A 21301-nucleotide genomic window follows, 5' to 3' on the forward strand; every position below is an offset into this window, starting at 1 on the left:
CAAGGAGTTCACTCAAAGAGTCTGCTTGATTTAGCCTCTTTCTTTATTTCTTTATTTATTTTTTATTTTATTTATTTATTTATTAAATATATTTTATTGATTTTTTACAGAGAGGAAGGGAGAGAGATAGAGAGTCAGAAACATCGATGAGAGAGAAACATCGATCAGCTGCCTCCTGCACATCTCCTACTGGGGATGTGCCCGCAACCCAGGTACATGCCCTTGACCAGAACCGAACCCGGGACCTTTCAGTCCGCAGGCCGATGCTCTATCCACTGAGCCAAACCGGTTTCGGCAGCCTCTTTCTTTTTTAAAAAAGGAGCATGGAAACTTATTAACTTCCACGTGGAAATACTCAGTCTGAAAGAGTTCAGACTACTGATATGCTGACAAACTAAGTGACTATTATCTCTCCATTCTGCTTCTGCCAAAAGTAGGAAAAAATGTGGAAGGAGAGATTATATCAATGTATATATTGAACATGTTATGAGGCAAAATGTTTTATGACTATGACTTAGGATAATTATATTAAAGAAGGTAAATAAAAATCTTTCATTTCTTCACAAATTCACTGATTCATGTTTAATAGCCTGCACCTACCCTTCTAGTGTTATGCCAAAGAAGAAAACTTGCTATTTTCTAACAGTATCTTAAAAAATCACCCCAAAATATTTTAATGAAAATTCTGGTCTGAGTAATTTATAAATGATTACTGACCTAGAAGAGGTTCAAAGTGGCACAACAGTGTCAAAAGAAAGAAGTAGGAAGGAAGATGGTCAGGCTGCACCAAGAGCTGAGACAAACTTCTGAGGTCCTCCATGTTGAAGATATCATGACGTTATTTGAAGAAACAAAAGAAACTACATGTTCATTTATTTTAAGATGCCTTACCATGAGATTCAAGTCCAGCTCCCTGTGCCAACCCATTGTCATAGGACTGAAAAAGAAAAACATTATTTGGTTTAATAGGGAAATAATAATAAATAAGTTGTCATGTTATTTTTTTTGTCTCCTTTATGTCTTCCAAAATATTCATTCTTTTCACAAATAATAGATGTAGGCATTTTCAAGTACCTGCTTTTGTCTTATTAACAACACCAAATTACTAAATGTATACATTAGGCACATTCTGAAAATAGATTATTCAAAGATAGCACCCACATATACAATTTCTACCCAATAAAAAGACACAACTCTTACTTCTCTCCCACTTGCAAGAATATATGAGCATAAGAAAAATGTAAAGATTTTGTACTCAAAAATCATTATAAACACAAAATAAAATTATTTCAAGGCTTTTAGATAGGGGTGCCTGCCTAAAATTTAATCTCCCTATATCCTACAAAATCAAAACAATACAACTATATAAAAATAAAACCTTAGCAAAGCTAAGTTTTTGTTTTAAAGACATGTTCAAGCTTCAAATGACCTATCTATAGAAATAGACACATCAAAATCCTAGCAAGTCATCTCTCCCACTCCTGACACTTTTGCAGAGAGCAAGGGCAATCTGAAAAACAGTGAGGAAGTGAGAGGAGGAGAGATAGTGGCAAGTCTGAGACTGATCTAAACTCTCTACCTGAAAGAGATAGTCTACTCTAAGTGCAAAATACAGGCAGTCCTTGCTTTGCACAGTTCCAATATGCACACACTCAAGGTTCCATAGCTTAAATAACACAATATGACTCAAATTTCAGTAACCACTTATACATTAACTATGAGCAATTGCATAAAATACAAACTTGCTGCTAGTTCCTCAGTCCACAAATCACTATATAAATAACAGATATGCATCATGACAACTGACCAATCACATCATCCTTTTCAAAACCTGTTAGTAATTTGTCACTGCACATGTTACTCAGTTCATGCAGATACAGCAAGTGTCTCTTAGTGATAAATCCACATGACAATTTATAAAAAGAGGTATGATAGTGTCTACCAAAGATGAAAGTGCAGTAAAGAAACAAAAAGCATAAACAGTGGAAGTGAAACTGAGAACAAACACAGAGTTATAGAAGAAACAGCTGATCATGAGAATGCTGGCAGTGCTACAGTCAGAAGAACTAGGTAAAGGCAAAATATCTACATGGATGAACAAAGCAGTTGTGTTGAAAAGAATGAAGATATTCTAGAAAAGTGATGCTGGCAAGAAACTTCACATAAAAGGTACTCTGAGAGGTACACAGAGATTCACTGCATTTAATGAAAATGCAAAAGATAAAATGTTGGAAGTTGATACAAACTTATAAAGAAGTATGATCATTTACCAAGACAGAAAAGATGCTTGCTCCACATTGTAAGTTATATAAGATGCAAAGCTACTCTTGATAAATTTTTTTTACAAAGAAAACACTTTAATTCTCAATCTTGCTAATATTTTAAATTACAGTGTACTAAATAAATATTGGCTTTACCATTAAAAAAATTCTCTATATATTTATAACTGAGAGTTTTTAATGTTGAAAAAATTGCAAAGGTCATAGAACAATTATAATTTTTCCCTATGAATGATTAAGACCACTTAGTATCATCCTGGCCTGTTGCTCAGTGGTTAGAATGTTAGCCCATGGACTGAAGGGTCACAGGTTCGATTCCAGTCAAGGGTACGTATCTAGGTGGCAGGTTTGATCCCTGGCTCCAGTTAGGGTGCATTTGGCTGTCAACCAATGCATGTGTCTCTCTCACATTGATGTTTCTCTCTCTCTTTCTCTCCCCTTCCCTTCCATTCTCTTTAAAAATCAATTGGAAAAATATCTTTAGGTGAGATTAACAACAACAACAAAAAAGATCACTTTGTATTATTTTAGTTTGCATGATCATCATTTACAGTCTGGCACGACCATGCAAAGCAAGAACTGCCTGAACTGAAAGAGTTCTGGTAAAACTGAGCACTAACTTTAGGGAAGGGAGTTAAGAGTGTGCAAGTCAAGGTGGCAGTATGCAAAGGAAAACTCAAAAGAGCAAAATTTAGAGACTTGGGAAACAAAAAAACCGCTCTTCCACCAGAAAAATCATAGAACTCACGACCTTTTCCCTATCACTAAAAAAGAAAAAAACAGCCAACACTCATCAAAAAGAAAAATCAAATTTTGTTTCTTTGCATTGAAAAAATGGCAATCAAAGTAGGAATTCTTGAAAGAAAACACAATCCACTAAATGACTAAACAAGGCAAATCTATGCAAAATAACTAAGCTGAAACACAGCAACTGAAATGAAAACATCTTATATATGAAAATCTGCCCTTCCCTCCCCCCAAAGAGTGATAAAGTGGAAGAAAACTCATACAGCACCCCAAACTCAATTACATATCTTCAAACAAGTTTTGAGAATGTGAAAAGAAAATTTTAAATGAAAACCAGAAAAGGATAATCAGTAAAAAGAAATAAAAAAGAGTTAAATGATTTCAGGAAAGAGAGGGAAGAAAAAGACAAAATAAATTGAGAAATGAAGACTAAATTACAGGATGCCTAAAGAATAATAGTCTCAAATGAAAAGACAATAAGGGACATTAAAGAAAGACTGAAAATATCCAAGAGAATAAAAATGAGATAAAGAAGTAAAAAGGGCCTATGAGAAAGTGGTTGAAATGAAAGATAAGCAAAGAAAAAAAAAATACACAAATTTGAAATACCTAAAGAAAAAAGCAATAATAGACTAGAACTAGAGGTCACCAAACCAGGATTGCAGGCTAAATTTGGCCTGTGGTTCTGTTTTATATAGTCCTGGAGTTAAGAAAATGGTCAATCTTACTCATCCTATATAATAAAAGGCTAATATGCAAATCGACCAAATGGCTGGTCACTATGATGCGCACTGACTACCAGGAGGCAGATGCTCATCGCAGGAGTTGCCCCCTGGTGGTCAGTGCCCTCCCACAGGAGGAGCGCTGCTCAGCCAGAAGCCAGGCTCATGGCTGGCGAGCGCAGCAGTGGTGGAGGGAGCCTCTCCCGCCTCCGCAGCAGTGCTGTCAGTCGGACATCCCCCGAGGGCTCCTGGTCTGTGAGAGGGTGCAGGCTGGGCTGAGGGACCCTCTCCCCGAAGTGCACAAATGTCATGCACCGGACCTCTAGTAATAAAAGCAAATTAAAAAAACACCCACCAGACTGGTAAAAATCAAAGTAAGACAACACATTTCAGTGGTGAGGCTGTATGGAAACAGGTACTGTCATACAGTGATGAAAATATAAAGTAGTCTGTACTTTCGGTAAAGAAAATGGGGAATATCTAATAATATTACATATGTAATTAACTTTTGATCAAGCAATTCCACTACTAGGAATTTACCCTAGAGGTATATCTTGAACAATACATAAGCACATATGCAGAAAATCATATTAATTTCAACATTGTTTGTATTTGGAAAATATGTATTCTACACATAGACTAGCTGAAAGAAACAATGGCATACCATCGTACACAATGGCATACCACTGTACACATGGAATACCATTAATATATCTAAAAAAAGAATGAAGACAATCCCTATGACCTTATACAGAATGATTTTCAAGCTATGTTAAGTGAAAAAAGCAAACTGCAATAAAGTATTTATGGTATGGTACCTTTGAGTAAAAAATTGAAAGAGAAATAAAAATATACATATATGCTCATCAAAAAATTATAGGAAACACAAATCAAAAATTAGTAAGAATGGTTACCTACAGAGCAAATGAGAATAAGGTGGTAAACATTGTGGTTAAAAATGGGAGTGGATGATGAAAAGGACAGGAGGTCCCCATGAGTTACAATCTCTGAATAGACATTTTTGTATCGTTCTGACTTTCAGAACCAGGTTAATATTTCATTTTTTAAAAAAAATCCTCACTCAAAGATATGTTTTTTTTTAAAATATATTTTATTGATTTTTTACAGAGAGGAAGGGAGAGAGGTAGAGAGTTAGAAACATCGATGAGAGAGAAACATTGATCAGCTGCCTCCTGCACACTCCCCACTGGGGATGTGCCTGCAACCAAGGTACATGCCCTTGACCGGAATCGAACCCGGGACCCTTGAGTCCGCAGGCCGACGCTCTATTCACTGAGCCAAACCAGTCAGGGCTCAAAGATATGTTTTTATTGATCTTTTAGATGGGAAGTAGAGTTAAGAAAATGGTCAATCTTACTCATCCTAAATAATCCCATACCCACCCCAATTGAGGATTGAACCCTCAACCTAGGTATGTGCACTGACCAGGAATCAAACCTGCAACCTTTGGTATATGGGAAGATGCTGTAGCTAACTGAGCCACCTGGCCAGGGGAGGTTAATATTTCACATATTAAGTATATAAAATCAACAAAGAGTGTGTGTATGTCTGTATATGGGGGAGGGGGTATGTCCTAAAAAGGAACCCAAACTGAAACAAACTTGTTTCTCCAATAAATACCAAAATATTAAAGGGGAAAAATAAAAGAAGTAAACTAAGTATTTCTGAAATATAATATTCTGAATATATACCCTCAGGCTCTAAACAAAAAGAATCATTCTGGATAATGAAGCTCTGTCAGTGCCAGAGAAGGGCACTGACAAATGAAAAGAGGAGGATTAAAATGAATCTTGTGATGCTGGATTGAAATCTGAAGTATCAGTATAAACTCCTGGCTTTAAATATATAAATAAATAGATACAGAAATAGAAATAGATGTGTTTAAGGGAGCGTCTGTGTATAGATGCATACATATATACATTTCCTACCTCTGCTTGCTGAGAAGGGGCTAGAAGCAATACTGTCCTAATACCAATGAGCACATTGATATTGGGACAAATCCTGGTTTCTAAACCCCTCCCTCCAATAAGAAGAACCAGGGCTCCTTGCAGAAATGACTAAGTCCAGAACTGAGGCTGGAAAAGAAAAAGATGAACCTAGAAATATCTTGTGTCAAAGCAAAGAGATGCTCTAAGAATGAAGGGGCTATGTAAAAAAGGCAAAGAGCTTGCTGAAGGGGTTCTCACTGGCCAAATCTGGGACAATCTGAGCATCAAAATATTTGGAAAGCAATAAACCTGGGAAGCAGCACTTCCATTTATCCAGTTTTATATAAGAGACTAAAAAGTAGAACAAAAAATAATTCTAGCTGAGATTAAGATTTCCTTATAGCTATCAATAAAAAGATTAAATTATATTGTGTGAAAGAATAACATATCTACTTGGTATTCTCCTTAAAATAAATCTTAGATTAAAAAAAAATTACTAAGAAACCAAAAGTGATTAAAAAAATTTATTGTCAGCCCAGTCAATCTTGTTATACTTGGGTCTTGCAAGTCAAAATGGCTTAAGGAACTCACACCTCACATGCAATATAGGAATCATCTCACCAAGGATGCCATAATTTCCCATTATGCTTGGCCAAGGCTCCTCAGTGGTCCCTGCTAGGATGGACTATTAATATTTGCCTTTGAGATTTTACTACTTTCCTGCTTCTAAGGCAGACCATTCTCTTTCTGAAAAATACAGTTTCTTTTTTTAAAAAAATGTATTTCTTTATTGATTTCAGAGAGAAAGGGAGGAGAGAGAGATAGAAACATCAATTATGAGAGAGAATCATTGATCGGCTGCCTTCTGCTTGCCCCGCACTGGGGATTGAGCCCGCAACCCAGGCATGTATGTGCCCTTGGCTGGAATCGAACCAAGGACCCTTCCGTCCGCAGGCTGACGCTTTATCCACTGAGCCAAGCCAGCTAGGGCAATACATAGTTTCTTTAGGTACAATCAGATCACATTTTAATTTTAATGGTCAAGGAGAAAATCTGTCCTTGAAGACTATTTCTATATGACTGGTCTAATATATGACATACCCAGAAAGCAATCTTATTACCCTTATTTCCAAACTCTTGCTGGAAGAGATGAGGCATGCAATAGCCCCCATATACCAACAATAACAACATTTTAAAAAGTCAATTTAGTCCTGGCCAGCATGGCTCAGTTGGTTGAGTGTCCTCCCATGCACCAAGAGGTCCCCAGTTTGATTCCCAGTCAGGCACATGGCCTGGCTGTGGGCTCAATCACCAGTAGGAGGTGTGCAGGAGGCAGCCAATTGATGTTTCTCTCTCATTGATGTTTCTCTTTCTCTCAATCTCCCTTCCTCTCTCTCTAAAATTAATAAAAACATATTTTAAAAAGTCAATTTAGCCACACAACTCACCATACTTCTCCTAATATAGTTGATGGCTTTCTTCATATCCATGCCAGACCAATTGTTGAGCATATAGCAAATACAGGAAGCACAGTATACAAATCGCATGTCATTTTCACTACCTTCAGGTACTGCACAAAAACTGAAAACAATAATAAGATTTACTATTAACATTGTACAATAAATTTTATTTATTTTTTTGCAGGGGAATTAGAAACACCTACTTCACATCTTTAGTCACAGAAAAATCTATCACAAATAGGATTTAAAAATCTAAAAACAGATTTAAAAACCATATACTACTTGTATTGTTCAATAAAGAATAGGTCTATTAACTTGAATAATATAAAACTATTTCTACATCATTACTCCAAAGTTCTGATTTCTGGGTAGTTTTACATACTACCACAGTTATTCCTCCCAGATGCCACCAGTCAGAGTAAGTTGCTCTCAGCCAGAAACAGCTATGGCACACTATGGTAGAGAATTAATGGCAAAAAAAAAGTAGCAGGTAAAACCTGGAACCTATTGGATAGTAAGAAATTCCCAAACCCAAGTTTTGCTATGTGGAATTTCTTCTAACTACAGTATGTGTGTGTGTGTGTGTGTGTATATATATATATGTGTATATATATGTGTATATATATATGTATATACACACACACACACACACACACATATATATATATATAGACAATCAGTAATTACTTTATTGATCATGGTATTTTAACTTAATTTTTATCTATTTAATTAGTTTCAGAGAGGTAATCGCCTGCCTCTTATCTATTCCTTTATTTATAGACTATAGGCCCAGTGCATGGATTCATGCACTGGCGGGGTCCCTTGGCCTGGCCTGTAGGGATCGGGCCGAAACCAGCTCTCCAAGATCCCCTGAGGGGTCCCGGATTGCGAGAGGGCGGTTCTCAGGTGATGCACCCCGGAATCAGGTTCCCTCCTCTCTGGTTCTGGGTGCATCACCCGAGAACCACAGCTGCCAAATCACCACAGCTTGGCAGCTCCTGCCCCCTGGTGGTCAGTGCACGTCACAGCTACTGGTTGGATGGTCGAACGGTCGCTTAGGCTTTTATATATATACTAGAGGCCCGGTGCACAAAAATTTGTGCACTGGGGGGAGGGGGGGGGAGTCCCCCCAGCCCGGCCTGTGCCCTCTCACAGTCTGGGACCCCTCGGGAGATAACGGCCTGCTGGCTTAGGCCTGCTCCCGGGTGGCAGAGGGCAGGCCCAATCCCTAGGTGCAGCCCCTGGTCAGGCTCAGAGCAGGGCCGACTGGGGAGTTGGGGCGCCACCCTTGTCATGCACAGAGCAGGGCGGATCGGGAGGTTGCGATGCCATCCTCAGTCACGCTCAGGGTAGGGCCGATTGGGGGGTTGGGGCACCGCCCCCTGTCATACTCAAGGCAGGGTCGATGGGGAGGTTGTGGCGCCACCCCCTGTCACACACAGAGCAGGGCCAATCAGGGGGTTGGGGCGCTGCCCCCTGTCACACACAGAGCAGGGCCAATCAGGGGGTTGGGGCGCTGCCCCGTCACTCACAGAGCAGGGCCGATCAGGGGGTTGGGGCGCTGCCCCCTGTCACACACAGAGCAGGGCCAATCAGGGGGTTGGGGCGCTGCCCCGTCACTCACAGAGCAGGGCCCATCAGGGGGGTTGGGGCTCCATACCTTGTCACGCACAGAGCAGGGCCCATCAGGGGGTTGAGGAGCTCCCCCCTGTCACTCACAGAGTAGGGCCGATAGGGGAGCTGGGGCACTGCCCCGTCACACACAGAGCAGGGCGGATCAGGGGGTTGGGGCGTTGCACCCTGTCACACTCAGGGCAGGGCCAATGGGGAGGTTATGGCTCTACCCTGTCACACACACAGCAAGGCCCGTGGAGGGGGATTGGGGCGCCACCCTCTATCACCCACAGAGCAAGGCTGATTAGGGGGTTGGGGTGCCGCCACTGTCACACTCAGGGCAGGGCCGATGGAGAAGTTATGGCTCTACCCTGTCACACACAGAGCAAGGCCGATCAGGGTGTTGGTGCGCCGCACCCTGTCAAACACAGAGCCGCAGGGCAATCAGGGGATTGGGGAGCTCCCCCTATCAGGCACAGAGCAGGGCTGATCAGGGGGTTGGGGTGCTGCCCCGTCACACTGATCCCGGTGCCGGGAGCCTCGCTGCTCCGCTGATCCCGGTGCCGGGAGGCATATTACCCTTTTACTATATAGGATAGAGGCCTGGTGCATGGGTAGGGGCTGGCTGGTTTGCCCTGAAGGGTGTCCTGGATCAGGGTGGGGGTCCCCACTGGGGTGCCTGGCCAGTCTGGGTGAGGGGCTGAGGGCTGTTTTCCAGAAGTGGGTGACTGAAGCTCCCAACCGCTCCTTTTTTTCTTTTTTCTTTTTTTATTCTGGGCCAGCTTTAGCTCTGAGGCCTCGCTGCTGAAAACATCGGTACAATGTTGCGGTCCGGCTTGCTGAAGTCCGGCTGAATGAAAGCCGGTTTCTGGGGTTTTGTTTAGCTTCTTATTTGCAACATAGTACATAGTTGCTTAGAGTTGCAGCTGAGAGGCCAGCAGCGGCAGGCGGGGAACGTTGGAGTTCGCCGTCACTGGAGGAAGCAAGCCTCCCTGCTCGCTTCAGTGCATGGCTGCCAGCCGCCATCTTGGCTGACAGTTAATTTGCATAAGGATATGCTGATTAGCCAATGGGAAGGGTAGCGGTCGTACGCTAATTACCATGTTTCTCTTTTATTAGTGTAGATAGATAAGGATAAGGTAGCAGTAAACAGACTGTGCGGAAGTATTGAGAAATTAGCCACATGTACCTGATGACACAAATGTTTAGTATTATAGTATTTCCAACTAATGTCAATTTATGTTATATGTTGACATTAATTTTCCCCTCATCAAGAACTGGATTTTAAAAATACTGACAGGAAAATAGAGATAATAGTAGATGGGACAGAGAAATAACAACACAGCAGCAATTGTTTGCAAAGTCTTTTGTTTAGATAGTATAGCTACTGCTTTATCACTTCCTGGGCTTAAAAAAGTTTCACCGTAAAACTCTAGGAAAACTCTTCTTTAGTTAGATACACCACACGAACCATCAAATATTAATGAACTCATTAACTTCTTTTTCTATCCTTTAAAAATGTCAAGAAAACTACCTACACTAGAATATTCAATGCTCATCCCTTTCTCCTCCTATCACTGTCTTAAGGAATAAAAGTTCAGACTAATAATAATTTGTGATAAACTATAAAGTTCTAGTATAATATTATAGTCATTTCCTTTAGTTTCGAAGGACTTTCCTTTAAATAAATAAATAAATAAAAAAGAATGACCCATACCTTCCATCTTCCAGCTGAAGAGCTCTCAAGCCTGCTAAGCAAGCTTCTTTATTTACTCGGCTTAGATCGTCTCCAAGAATAACTAAGCATGAAAGACCAGTGTAGGTCATTGCTATGTGGCCACTGTCATAAGGATGAGCTGTTCCAGGATTCTGAATTAAAAATGAATATGTTAATTAGTAAAATGAAATAAAAACTTATTTCATTAAACAATTTCAGTAAATAGGTAAAATTAAAATGTTGTCTATACTAATTTGTATAGACATCTGATTGAGAAAAGCAAACATCAACTTTATATATATTCAGTTTATGAATCCTTTGTTTTCAGAATCCCTGCTAAAAGCAATGGGCACACATGGTTGGAGACACCTTGGCAAATTCATGACTGTGACATAGGCAAGTAGTCTATGGCTAAAGGCAGAGGAAAAAAGTTGAAGTAGTGCCTCTATCAAATTATGTCATCTTCTCCAAAATCACTGCTATTTTTTCCCAAAATTTTGAAGCAGATGATAGCAAAACTTGCAGCATGCCATTTACCTTCAGATTGCAACTGGATATAAACCTTAGCATACTCAATGTAGCCAGATACTAACTTGTAACCACTATAGGAGCAAAAAAATAGTTTCTATTTTGTGAAACCCCTTTTGACAAAATGTTGTTTTGCTATGCTCCCTAATGTAGAAAAATACTGGTATTTTGTGCACAGATGAAACATCTAAAAAGCCTGTGCTGGGTCTGCTTCTTTGAAGAAAAAAAGCTTTCCACTTTGTTAGGACTCACTTTTTTCTACACCTGCATGTGCTGGTACCAAAGCCTATGGCTATAATGCTAAAGATATTTTGTCTATTGCCACAAAGGTCAACAAATTCATCACTACTTAGGTCTTTAATTACTGCCCTAGTAAACGAGTTTTTCTTTTATTACTAAGAAATGAGAACCAAATATAAAATCCTTCTCTACACATACAAGTTCATGGGCTTCTTAGAGAGCAAGTATCCAGCATATGAGTGCTTTATTTTCATTTTCTCCAGGGAATCACTAATCATTAACACACACAAAAAATAGTAAGAGAGAAAATTTTTGTGACAATAGGAATCTCAGTGTATATATATTGTACATTCTTCCAATAAGTAAGGTGGGCATAGCTTTCCCTTAAAGAATTCAGTTCATGCCCTCATTGGTTTGGCTCAGTGGATAGAGTGTCAGCTTGTGGCCTGAAAAGTCCCGGGTTCGATTCTGGTCAAGGGCACATGCCCGGGTTGTGGGCTCGATCCCCAGTGTGGGGTGTGCAGGAGGCAGCCGATCAATGATTCTCTCTCATCACTGATGTTTCTCACTCTCTCCTTTCCTCTCTGAAATCAATAAAATATATTAAAAAAAAAAAAGAGTTCAGTTTATAATATACATTACTAGAGGCCCAGTGCAGGAAATTTGTGCACTTGGGGGAGGGGGGAGTCTCTCAGCACGACCTGCGCTCTCTTGCAGTCTGGGAGGCCTTGGGGGATGTCCGACTGACAGCTTAGGCCCACTCCCCCCCACCCCCCACCCCGTGGTAGCGCACTGACAACCAGGGGGCAGCTATGTTGACCATATGCCCCCTGGTGGTCAGTGCGTGTCATAGCGACTGGTCATTCCACTGTTAGGTCAATTTACATATTAGCCTTTTATTATATAGGAAGGATTAGACAGTTTTCAGCCATATTGAAACTGGGAAGCTTGGTTCTTTCTGTATCCTGGCTTAGTATTCTTTCTCACTAAAATCTCCCCACCTCCTCTCTCTTTCCTCTTGACCCAAACAGAACTGACCTTTGATGGATTGAATGGAATACCCAGGTATGAAGAGCCTCGGAAACCACAGCGATTTAGATTTGACCCTAGAAAATAAAAACTTAGACTTATTTAAAGTATCCCTTACTTTTGTACAGATGCTAAACCAGTTCAATTACACAATTATTCAGAAAGAGACTATTTTAGTACCAAAGCTTTGTCACTATCTCCATTTTCATGCTAGCTAATGCTGAACGCTTAATATGTGCCAGGTCTCTCCTAGGTACTTTATAGAAATGTCCTCATTTAATTTCCAAACCAGTCAGGATGAAATAATGATTTTCTACCATGTACCTTTAGTTTACAACCCACCTCGCTATTACAAAATGCTTTTCTACTTTTCCTATTTGACCATTTTTCATGTGATCAACATATTCAATCCCTCATTCTACATAACTGAAAGCAGAAACCCAGAAGTGACATGTTCAATGAACTGTTGGTTAGTAACACAAAAGGATCTAGAATCCCAACTTCCCATCCAGTGTCTTTACTTTAACTCATTGCTCTTTACAGAGGAGCAAGCTAAAGATATAAACTGATCAGGTCACAGAAAATATATGTGCTTTGTATTTTAGTATTAGACAGACCTCATTCTGAGTCAAATAACCCACTTTTCTTTGAAGTATATAGAACACTATAAGTTGGCAATTAGTCTCTCTCTACTCATTCAAAATGTTTACTCATACAATTTTTTTTTCTATGTAAAATTTTTCATATTTCAAGGTATCAATGGAATATAATTGGGAACTTAAGAATATAGTTACATTCATAAAAAGAGAACTCTTGTGCACTGTCGTTGGTGGGAATGTAAAGTGGTACTGCCACTATAGAAAACAATATGAAGGTTCCTAAAAAAATTTAAAAATAGAATTACTATATGATCCAGCAATTCTACTTTTGGGTATATAGCCCAAAAAAAAAATGACATCATTATCTCAACAAGATACAGTATATGTACTCTCATGTTCACTGCAGCATTATTCACAATAACCGATCTAAATATCCATTAACAGATAAATGGATAAAGAAAATGTCTCTCTCTCTACACACACACACACACACACACACACACACACACTCGTGCAGAGGGCTATTATTAAGTCATCAAAAAGAAGGAAATCCTGCCTTTTGCAATAATATGGATGGGCCTTGAGGGCATTGTGCTAAGTGAAACAAGTTAGAGAAAGACAAATACTGTTCTCACTTATATGTGAAATATAAAAAAGCTGAAATCGTAGAAATAGTAGATAGTGGTTTTCAGGGACTGTGTGTGTGTGTGTGTGTGTGTGTGTGTGTGTGGTGAGGGGGGGAAGTGGGGACTGGGAAGTGAGTTAGGGATAAGTAGGGAGATGTTGGCCAAAGCATACAAGCTTGTAAGACAAGTTCTAGGGATCTAATATACAGCTTGATGACTATAGTTAACAGTACTGTACTGTATATTTGAAAATTAAGAGAGAAGGTCTTAAGTGTCATTGCCACACAGACACAAAAAAGGTAATTATGTGACGGGATAGAGGTATTAACTAACCTTATGTAGTAATCATTTTGTAACATATACATGCATCAAAATCAGCAGTTGTACCCATATCTCAATAAAACTGGAATAAAGTAAATTTTAAAAAATATAAAATTAAAAAATGGTCACACCCACAATAAGAAAATAATTATAGTTTTGATAGCTATTAGAAAATCAGCATGGTACACATATCAGGTAGGAATGTAGTATCAACAGGCTGGACATGTAGAGCTAATAAAAAATCAAGTTGATTTAAAAATAGGCTCTGATCTGAGGAAACCAGCTTCATATTTCTTATGACTGGTACATGACTAATTCATAATAACTGGTTTTTACTCTTCTATTCTTTAAATCAGGTACTATTCTCTATTCAGCTTTATATCCCCTAAAATACATAGAATAGTATCTTATACATTAATTCTTTGAACAATTTAGGAAACCTTACCCACACATTTAAAACTCTCCACCAAGCATCTTCTCCCATTAACAAAAAAAAAAAAAAAAAAAGATTATCTAACGGTGACAATAATTTTGATGAACATGGTTCTCTTATCCTTGCTGAAGACTTTTAAACTGGTAAGCACTTAAGCCTTGCCATTATATAAGGACCCATAAAAATGCTCATACCCCCTTCAATCCAGTAATGATACATCATGTGCACAGAAACACTTGCTGCAGTATTATAATGGTGAAAATTTAGAATAAATAAATACTCTCAAAAGTTTTACATTTTACTGGTTTATAACTTTTTGTTTTTTAAAGGACTCCAATTGTAGTGTCTTTACAATGCGTGGCAGATAGTTGGTGTCTATTATGAGTTTAATAGTAAAACTTTAAGTTTTTCTCTGAGATATGACCCAGTCATCAGGCAGGAGCTAGTTTTGTAGCATAATAATTGTCTTTCATGTGCAGGCACACAAATAAGGAGATTGTTTTTCCTTATAGTCGAGAGCTAGACACTTATATTCTCTATTAATACATCTATAATAACATCTCTCTACATACTCACACATAAGCTCACATATACACATTACATCCATGAACATATTCCCATTTTTGCTGCTGCTTCTTTCCATCTACCCAATTTCATTTTCTAAAGTAATCTGGATTTTTATGATATATTGCTATCTAAACTGCTTTCATGTAACAAAATAAACTAGTTTGACTTTATGGCTCTAACATGGTGTAGGATCACCAGATCAGTGGTTCTCCATTCTTACTGTGTATCACACAGGGATTGTTGGACAGGTCAAAGATAACAGACTGTATATACTCAAAGGAATACTATACTCCTATTAAAGTAATAATTAGGGGGAACTATGTAGCAACATGGAGAAATATATACTGCCAAGAGAAAATTTAAAAATATGTGCATTATGCTTATAATTAAACAAATGGTACTTATCATCAAAGCTCAGAAGAGAATAAACAAAATAGACACTGGATGATGGCAAGTTAGGATACTAGGTCCTTTTTTGTTACTAAGCAAATGTTAAGTATAAACTTCCCATTTATTCTAAATTTACAACTGGATACATACTCAGGGCATAGTTTAAAATTCTTTGGAGATTATTAAATGGCACCATCTAGTGTTCCTATTCAGTAGTGGCAAAGCAAAATGAAAGGTCTGGCTGCCTAACAGACTCAATTGTATAGCTTCAAATAAATAGATGATTCTTAGGTCCTAACCCAAGCCCACATCAAAGCCCCAAGAATTGGGCCTGGACAATCATATAAAAAAAGAAAAAACAATTCCATGACACTATTTTTAAAAAAAATATATATTTTATTGATTTTTTTACAGAGAGGAAGGGAGAAGGAGAGGAATAGAGAGTTAGAAACATTGATGAGAGAGAAACATCGATTCGGCTGCTTCCTGCACACTCCCTACTGGGGATGTGCCGGCAACCAAGGTACATGCCCTTGACCGGAACCGAACCTGGGACCTTTCAGTCTGCAGGCCGACGCTCTATCCACTGAGCCAAACCAGTTAGGGCTCCATGACACTATTAATGGTGGTCATGCCACTTAAATATAATTCAAAAGTGATTTGGTCATTTTCCTAACTTTCTAATCCCGATTTTAAAAGTTAGGTTTTTGCACTAAGCAAACAGAATTCAAGTGAAGAATATGGCAATTTTTATGTAAAATTTGACATTTACATTTTATGACTACGGAAATAATTCTTCACAGGTCTCAAGAAACACAAGGTTTTCTAGTAAAAAAACACACCTTATACAACCTTTTTCAGGATGTCAAGAGAGACACAGACAAGGCAAATGTAATATTCAATAGCTTAAAAATGTTTTTGTAAATACCTATTTTCTAAATTTCACAGATTAGTTTTAGAATCGGACCTAGACTAATGAAAGAAAAGGCAGGTGAAAGACTTTCTTTCATAGAAATTAGAGATTTAACAGTGTTTCATCCAACAAAATAGTAAATTGAGAATTTAGAATTACAGTTGGACCGTAAAAAGATTTGTGGTGTGGCCCATCGGACACTATGACTAGGGACAGTTTGGACCATAAACCAACCACTGTGGGATTTTTTTTATTTTTATTTTTTTTATTACTTAAAGCATTACAAAGGGTATTACATATGTGTCCTTCCCCCCCCCCCCCCCTTGACAAGCCCCTGCCCTCCCTTACCCCCCAGTGTCTTATGTCCATTAGTTATGGTTATATGGATGCATACAAGTCCTTCGGTTGATCTCTTACTCCCCTCCCTCCTGTCCCCCAACCCTCCCTGGCCTTACCACTGAAGTCCGACAATCGGTTTGAGGCAGCTCTGCCACTGTATTTATTATTGTTCAAAAGTTTGTAATGGTCTTAATTATCCATGAAAGAATGAGATCATGTGGTATTTTTCCTTCATTGACTGGCTTGTTTCACTTAGCATAATGCTCTCCAGTTCCATCCATGCTGTTGCAAATGGTAAGAGTTCCTTCTTTTTAACAGCAGCATAGTATTCCATCGTGTAGATGTACCACAGTTTTCTAATCCATTCATCTACTGATGGGCACTTAGGCTGTTTCCAGATCTTAGCTATGGTGAATTGTGCTGCTATGAACATCTGGTTACATATATCCTTTCTGATTGGTGTTTCTGGTTTCTTGGGATATATTCCTAGAAGTGGGATCACAGGGTCAAATGGGAGTTCCATTTCCAATTTTTTGAGGAACCTCCATACTGCCTTCCATAGTGGCTGCACCAGTCTGCATTCCCACCAGCAGTGCACAAGTGTTCCTTTTTCTCCACATCCTCTCCAGCACTTGTCGTTTGTTGATTTGTTGATGATGGCCATTCTGACAGGTGTGAGATGGTACCTCATTGTTGTTTTGATTTGCATCTCTCGGATGATTAGTGACTTTGAGCATGTTTTCATATGTCTCTTGGCTTTCTGAATGTCCTCTTTTGAAAGGTGTCTATTTAGATCCTTTGCCCATTTTTTGATTGGATTGTTTATCTTCTTTTTGTTAAGTTGTATGAGTTTCCTATAAATTTTGGAGATTAAGCCCTTATCAGATATGACCTTGGCAAATATGTTTTCCCACAAGGTGGGTTTTCTTGTTGTTTTGTTGATGGTTTCTTTTGCTGTGCAGAAGCTTTTTATTTTGATGTAGTCCCATTTGTTCATTTTCTCTTTAGTTTCAACTGCCCTAGGAGCTGTATCAGTGAAGAAATTGTTTTGGCATATGTCTGAGATTTTGTTGCCTTTGTATTCTTCTAGAATTTTTATGGTTTCCTGTCGTACATTTAAGTCCTTTATCCATTTTGAGTTTATTCTTGTGTATGGTGTAAGTTGGTGGTCTAGTTTCATTTTCTTGCATATGTCTGTCCAATTTTCCCAACACCATTTATTGAAGAGACTATCTTGGCTCCATTGTATGTTCATGCCTCCTTTGTCAAAAATTAATTGAGCATATTGGTTCGGGCTAATTTCTGGACTCTCTATTCTATTCCACTGATCTATATGTCTGTTCTTGTGCCAGTACCAGGCAGTTTTGAGAACAGTGGCTTTGTAATACAGCTTGATATCTGGCATTGAGATCCCACCTACTTTGTTCTTTCTCAGGATTGTTGCAGCTATTCGGGGCCTTTTTTTATTTCAGATGAATTTTTGGAGAGTTCGTTCTAGATCTTTGAAGAAGGCCATTGGTATTTTAATGGGAAGTGCGTTGAATGTATAGATTGCTTTGGGTAGTATGGACATTTTAATGATGTTGATTCTACCAATCCAAGAACATGGTATGTTCCTCCATCTGTTTATGTCTTCCTCTATCTCTTTTTTCAACGTCCTGTAGTTTTCTGAGTAGAGGTCTTTAACCTCTTTAGTTAAGTTTATTCCTAGGTATCTTAATTTTTTTGGTGCGATGGTAAATGGGATTGTTTTTCTGATCTCCCTTTCTGAAAGTTCACTATTGGTGTATAGAAATGCCTCAGATTTCTTGGGGTTAATTTTGTATCCTGCTACATTGCCAAATTCATGTATTAAGTCTAGTAGCTTTTTGATGTGGAGTCTCTAGGGTTTTGTATGTATAATATCATGTCATCTGCAAATAAGGACAGTTTTACTTCCTCTTTTCCAATTTGGATGCCTTTTATTTCTTCTTCTTGCCTAATTGCAATGGCTAATACTTCCAGTACTATGTTGAACAGGAGTGGTGAGAGTGGGCATCCCTGTCTTGTTCCTGTTCTTAGGGGAAATGGTGTTAGTTTTTGTCCATTGAGTATGATGTTGGCTGTGGGCCTGTCATATATGGCTTTTATTATGTTGAGGTATGATCCTTCTATTCCCACCTTTCTGAGAGTTTTTATCAAAAATGGGTGTTGGATTTTGTCGAATGCTTTTTCTGCATCAATTGATATGACCATGTGGTTTTTTTCTTTCAATTTGTTTATGTGATGTATCACATTTATTGATTTACGGATGTTGTACCATCCTTGCATCTCTGGGATAAATCCTACTTGGTCATGGTGTATGATCCTTCTGATGTACTGCTGGATCCGATTTGCTAAGATTTTGTTGAGGATTTTGGCATCTATGTTCATGAGGGATATTGGCCTGTAATTCTCTTTCATTGTGATGTCTTTACCTGGTTTTGGTATTAGGGTGATGCTGGCTTCATAGAATGAGCTTGGAAGCGTTCCTTCCTCTTGAATTTTTTGTAGTAGTCTGAGGAGGGTAGGTTTTAGTTCTTCCTTGAATGTTTGGTAGAACTCCCCTGTGAAGCTGTCTGGCCCTGGGCTTTTGTTTGCTGGAAGCTTTCTGATGACTGCTTCAATTTCTTCCATAGTTATTGGCCTATTGAGGTTTTTAGATTCTTCCTGATTGAGTTTTGGAATGTTGTATTTTTCTAGGAATTTGTCCATTTCCTCCAGGTTGTCTAGTTTGTTGGAGTAGAGTTGCCCGTAGTATTGGTTAACAATCATTTGTATTTCTGTGGGGTCTGTTGTTATTTCGCCTCTATCATTTCTGATTTGGTTTATTTGGGACCTCTTTCTTTGCTTCTTGGTGAGCCTGGCTAGGGGTTTGTCAATCTTGTTTATCCTTTCAAAGAACCAGCTCTTGGTTTCATTGATTTTCTGTATTGTTTTTTTGGTCTCTATTTCATTGATTTCTGCTCTAATCTTTATTATCTCCTTCCTTCTGCTCACTCTGGGGTTTTCTTGTTGCTCTCTTTCTAATTCTTTGAGTTGTAGAGTTAGATGATTGACTACCATTTTTTCTTGTTTTTTGAGATAGGCCTGTAGAGCTATAAACTTTCCTCTCAGGACTGTTTCATTGTGTCCCAGAGGTTTTGGATTGTTGTGTTTTCATTGTCATTAGTGTCCAGGATGTTTTTAATTTCTTCTTTGATGTCATTGGTAACCCAATCAATATTTAATAACATGCTATTCAGCTTCCAAGTGTTTGAGTATTTTGGGTTGTTTTTATTGTAGTTTATTTCTAACATTATGCCATCGTGGTCTGCGAAGAAGCTTTTTATGATTTCAATCTTCTTGAATTTGTGGAGACTTTGCTTGTGACCCAATATGTGGTCTACTTTTGAATATGTCCCATGAGCACCTGAGAGGAATGTATATTCCGCAGCTGTGGGGTGAAGTGTTCTGAAGATGTCAATTAAGTCCATCTGATCTAGTGAGTCATTTAGGATTGCTGTTTCTTTGCTGAGTTTTTGTCTAGCGGATTTATCCAGTGATGTCAGTGGTGTATTAAAGTCCCCTACTATGATTGTATTGTTGTTGATCTCTCCCCTGATATCTTCCAGAAGTTTTCTTATGTATGTGGGTGCTCCTGCATTGGGTACATATATGTTTACCAGGGTTATATCTTCTTGTTGTATTGATCCCTTTAGTATTATGAAGTGGCCTTCCTTATCTCTGGTTATGGCCTTCACTTTGAGATGTATTTTGTCAGATATAAGTATTGCTACCCCAGCTTTCTTTTCCTTTCCATTTGCGTGAAAGATATTTTTCCATCCCTTCACTTTCAGTCTGTGTGAGTCCCTTCTAATGAGGTGGGTCTCTTGTAGACAGCAGATGTATGGGTCATGTTTTTTTATCCATTCAGCCACTCGATGTCTTTTGGTTGGAGCATTTAGTCCATTTACATTTAAAGTTATTATTGAAAGGTACTTGTTTGTAGCCATTTCTTTTTTTGTGTGTGTGTGTGGCTGTTTTCTTTCTGAGCTTGATATTTCTTCTTTTTACACCAGTCCCTTTAGCATTTCTTGCATGGCTGGCTTGGTGGTGATAAACTCCCTTAGCCCTTTTTTGTCTGTGAAGCTTCTTATTTCCCCTTCAATTTTGAATGATAGCCTTGCTGGATAGAGTATTCTTGGATTCAGTCCTTTGCTTTGCATCACTTTGTAGATTTCCGTCCATTCTTTTCTGGCCTGATGTGTTTCTGTTGAGAAATCATTTGATAATCTAATGGGAGATCCCTTGTATGTTACTTTCCGTCTCTCTCTTGCAGCCTGTAAGATTCTCTCTTTATCCTGAACATTTGCCATGGTAATTATGATGTGTCTTGGTGTGGGTCTTTTCGGGTTCACCTTGTTTGGGACTCTCTGGGCTTGTGTGACTTTTTTCTTCCCCACCTCAGGGAAGTTTTCTGATATTATTTCTTCGAATAGGTTTTCTAATCCATGTTCATCTTTCTGTTGTTCTGGCACCCCTATTATTCGTATGTTGTTTCGTTTCATGTTGTCCCAAAGCTCTCTTAGGCTCTCCTCCTGTCTTTTAATTTTTTTCTCCATTTGCCGTACAGTTTGAGTGTGTTTTGCTTCCTTGTCTTCTAATTCACTAATTCGGTCCTCCGCTTCTCCCAGTCTACTGTTGATACTTTCAATGGAGTTTTTTATTGAAGCTATGTCGCTCTTCATTTCTTCTTGGGACTTACTTAAGTTGTTGATTTTTTCATCTGTTTCTTCTAGCTTCTTGCATAAGTAGTTGAGTTTTTCAT

The 21301-nt window shown here is 38.7% G+C and overlaps 1 protein-coding gene across 3 annotated transcripts in view; it reads right to left on the reverse strand.

The window, feature by feature from the left end:
* PGGT1B (protein geranylgeranyltransferase type I subunit beta) overlaps positions 1 to 21301 on the reverse strand; it is a 46112-nt gene that overhangs the window by 15372 nt on the left and 9439 nt on the right. For all 3 annotated transcript variants that reach the window (XM_070412484.1, XM_070412482.1, XM_070412483.1), the window contains exons 3-6: positions 12295 to 12362; positions 10489 to 10640; positions 7146 to 7278; positions 892 to 937 (exon numbers count right to left, since the gene is read on the reverse strand). In XM_070412484.1, the coding sequence (XP_070268585.1) occupies positions 892 to 937; positions 7146 to 7278; positions 10489 to 10640; positions 12295 to 12362 (399 nt within the window). The remainder of the gene's footprint in view (positions 1 to 891; positions 938 to 7145; positions 7279 to 10488; positions 10641 to 12294; positions 12363 to 21301) is intronic.

The sequence above is a fragment of the Myotis yumanensis genome, unplaced genomic scaffold (genome assembly GCF_028538775.1).
Source record: "Myotis yumanensis isolate MYYU_CA2020_CCGP unplaced genomic scaffold, mMyoYum1.0.hap1 SCAF_4, whole genome shotgun sequence".
Taxonomy (NCBI): domain Eukaryota; kingdom Metazoa; phylum Chordata; class Mammalia; order Chiroptera; family Vespertilionidae; genus Myotis; species Myotis yumanensis.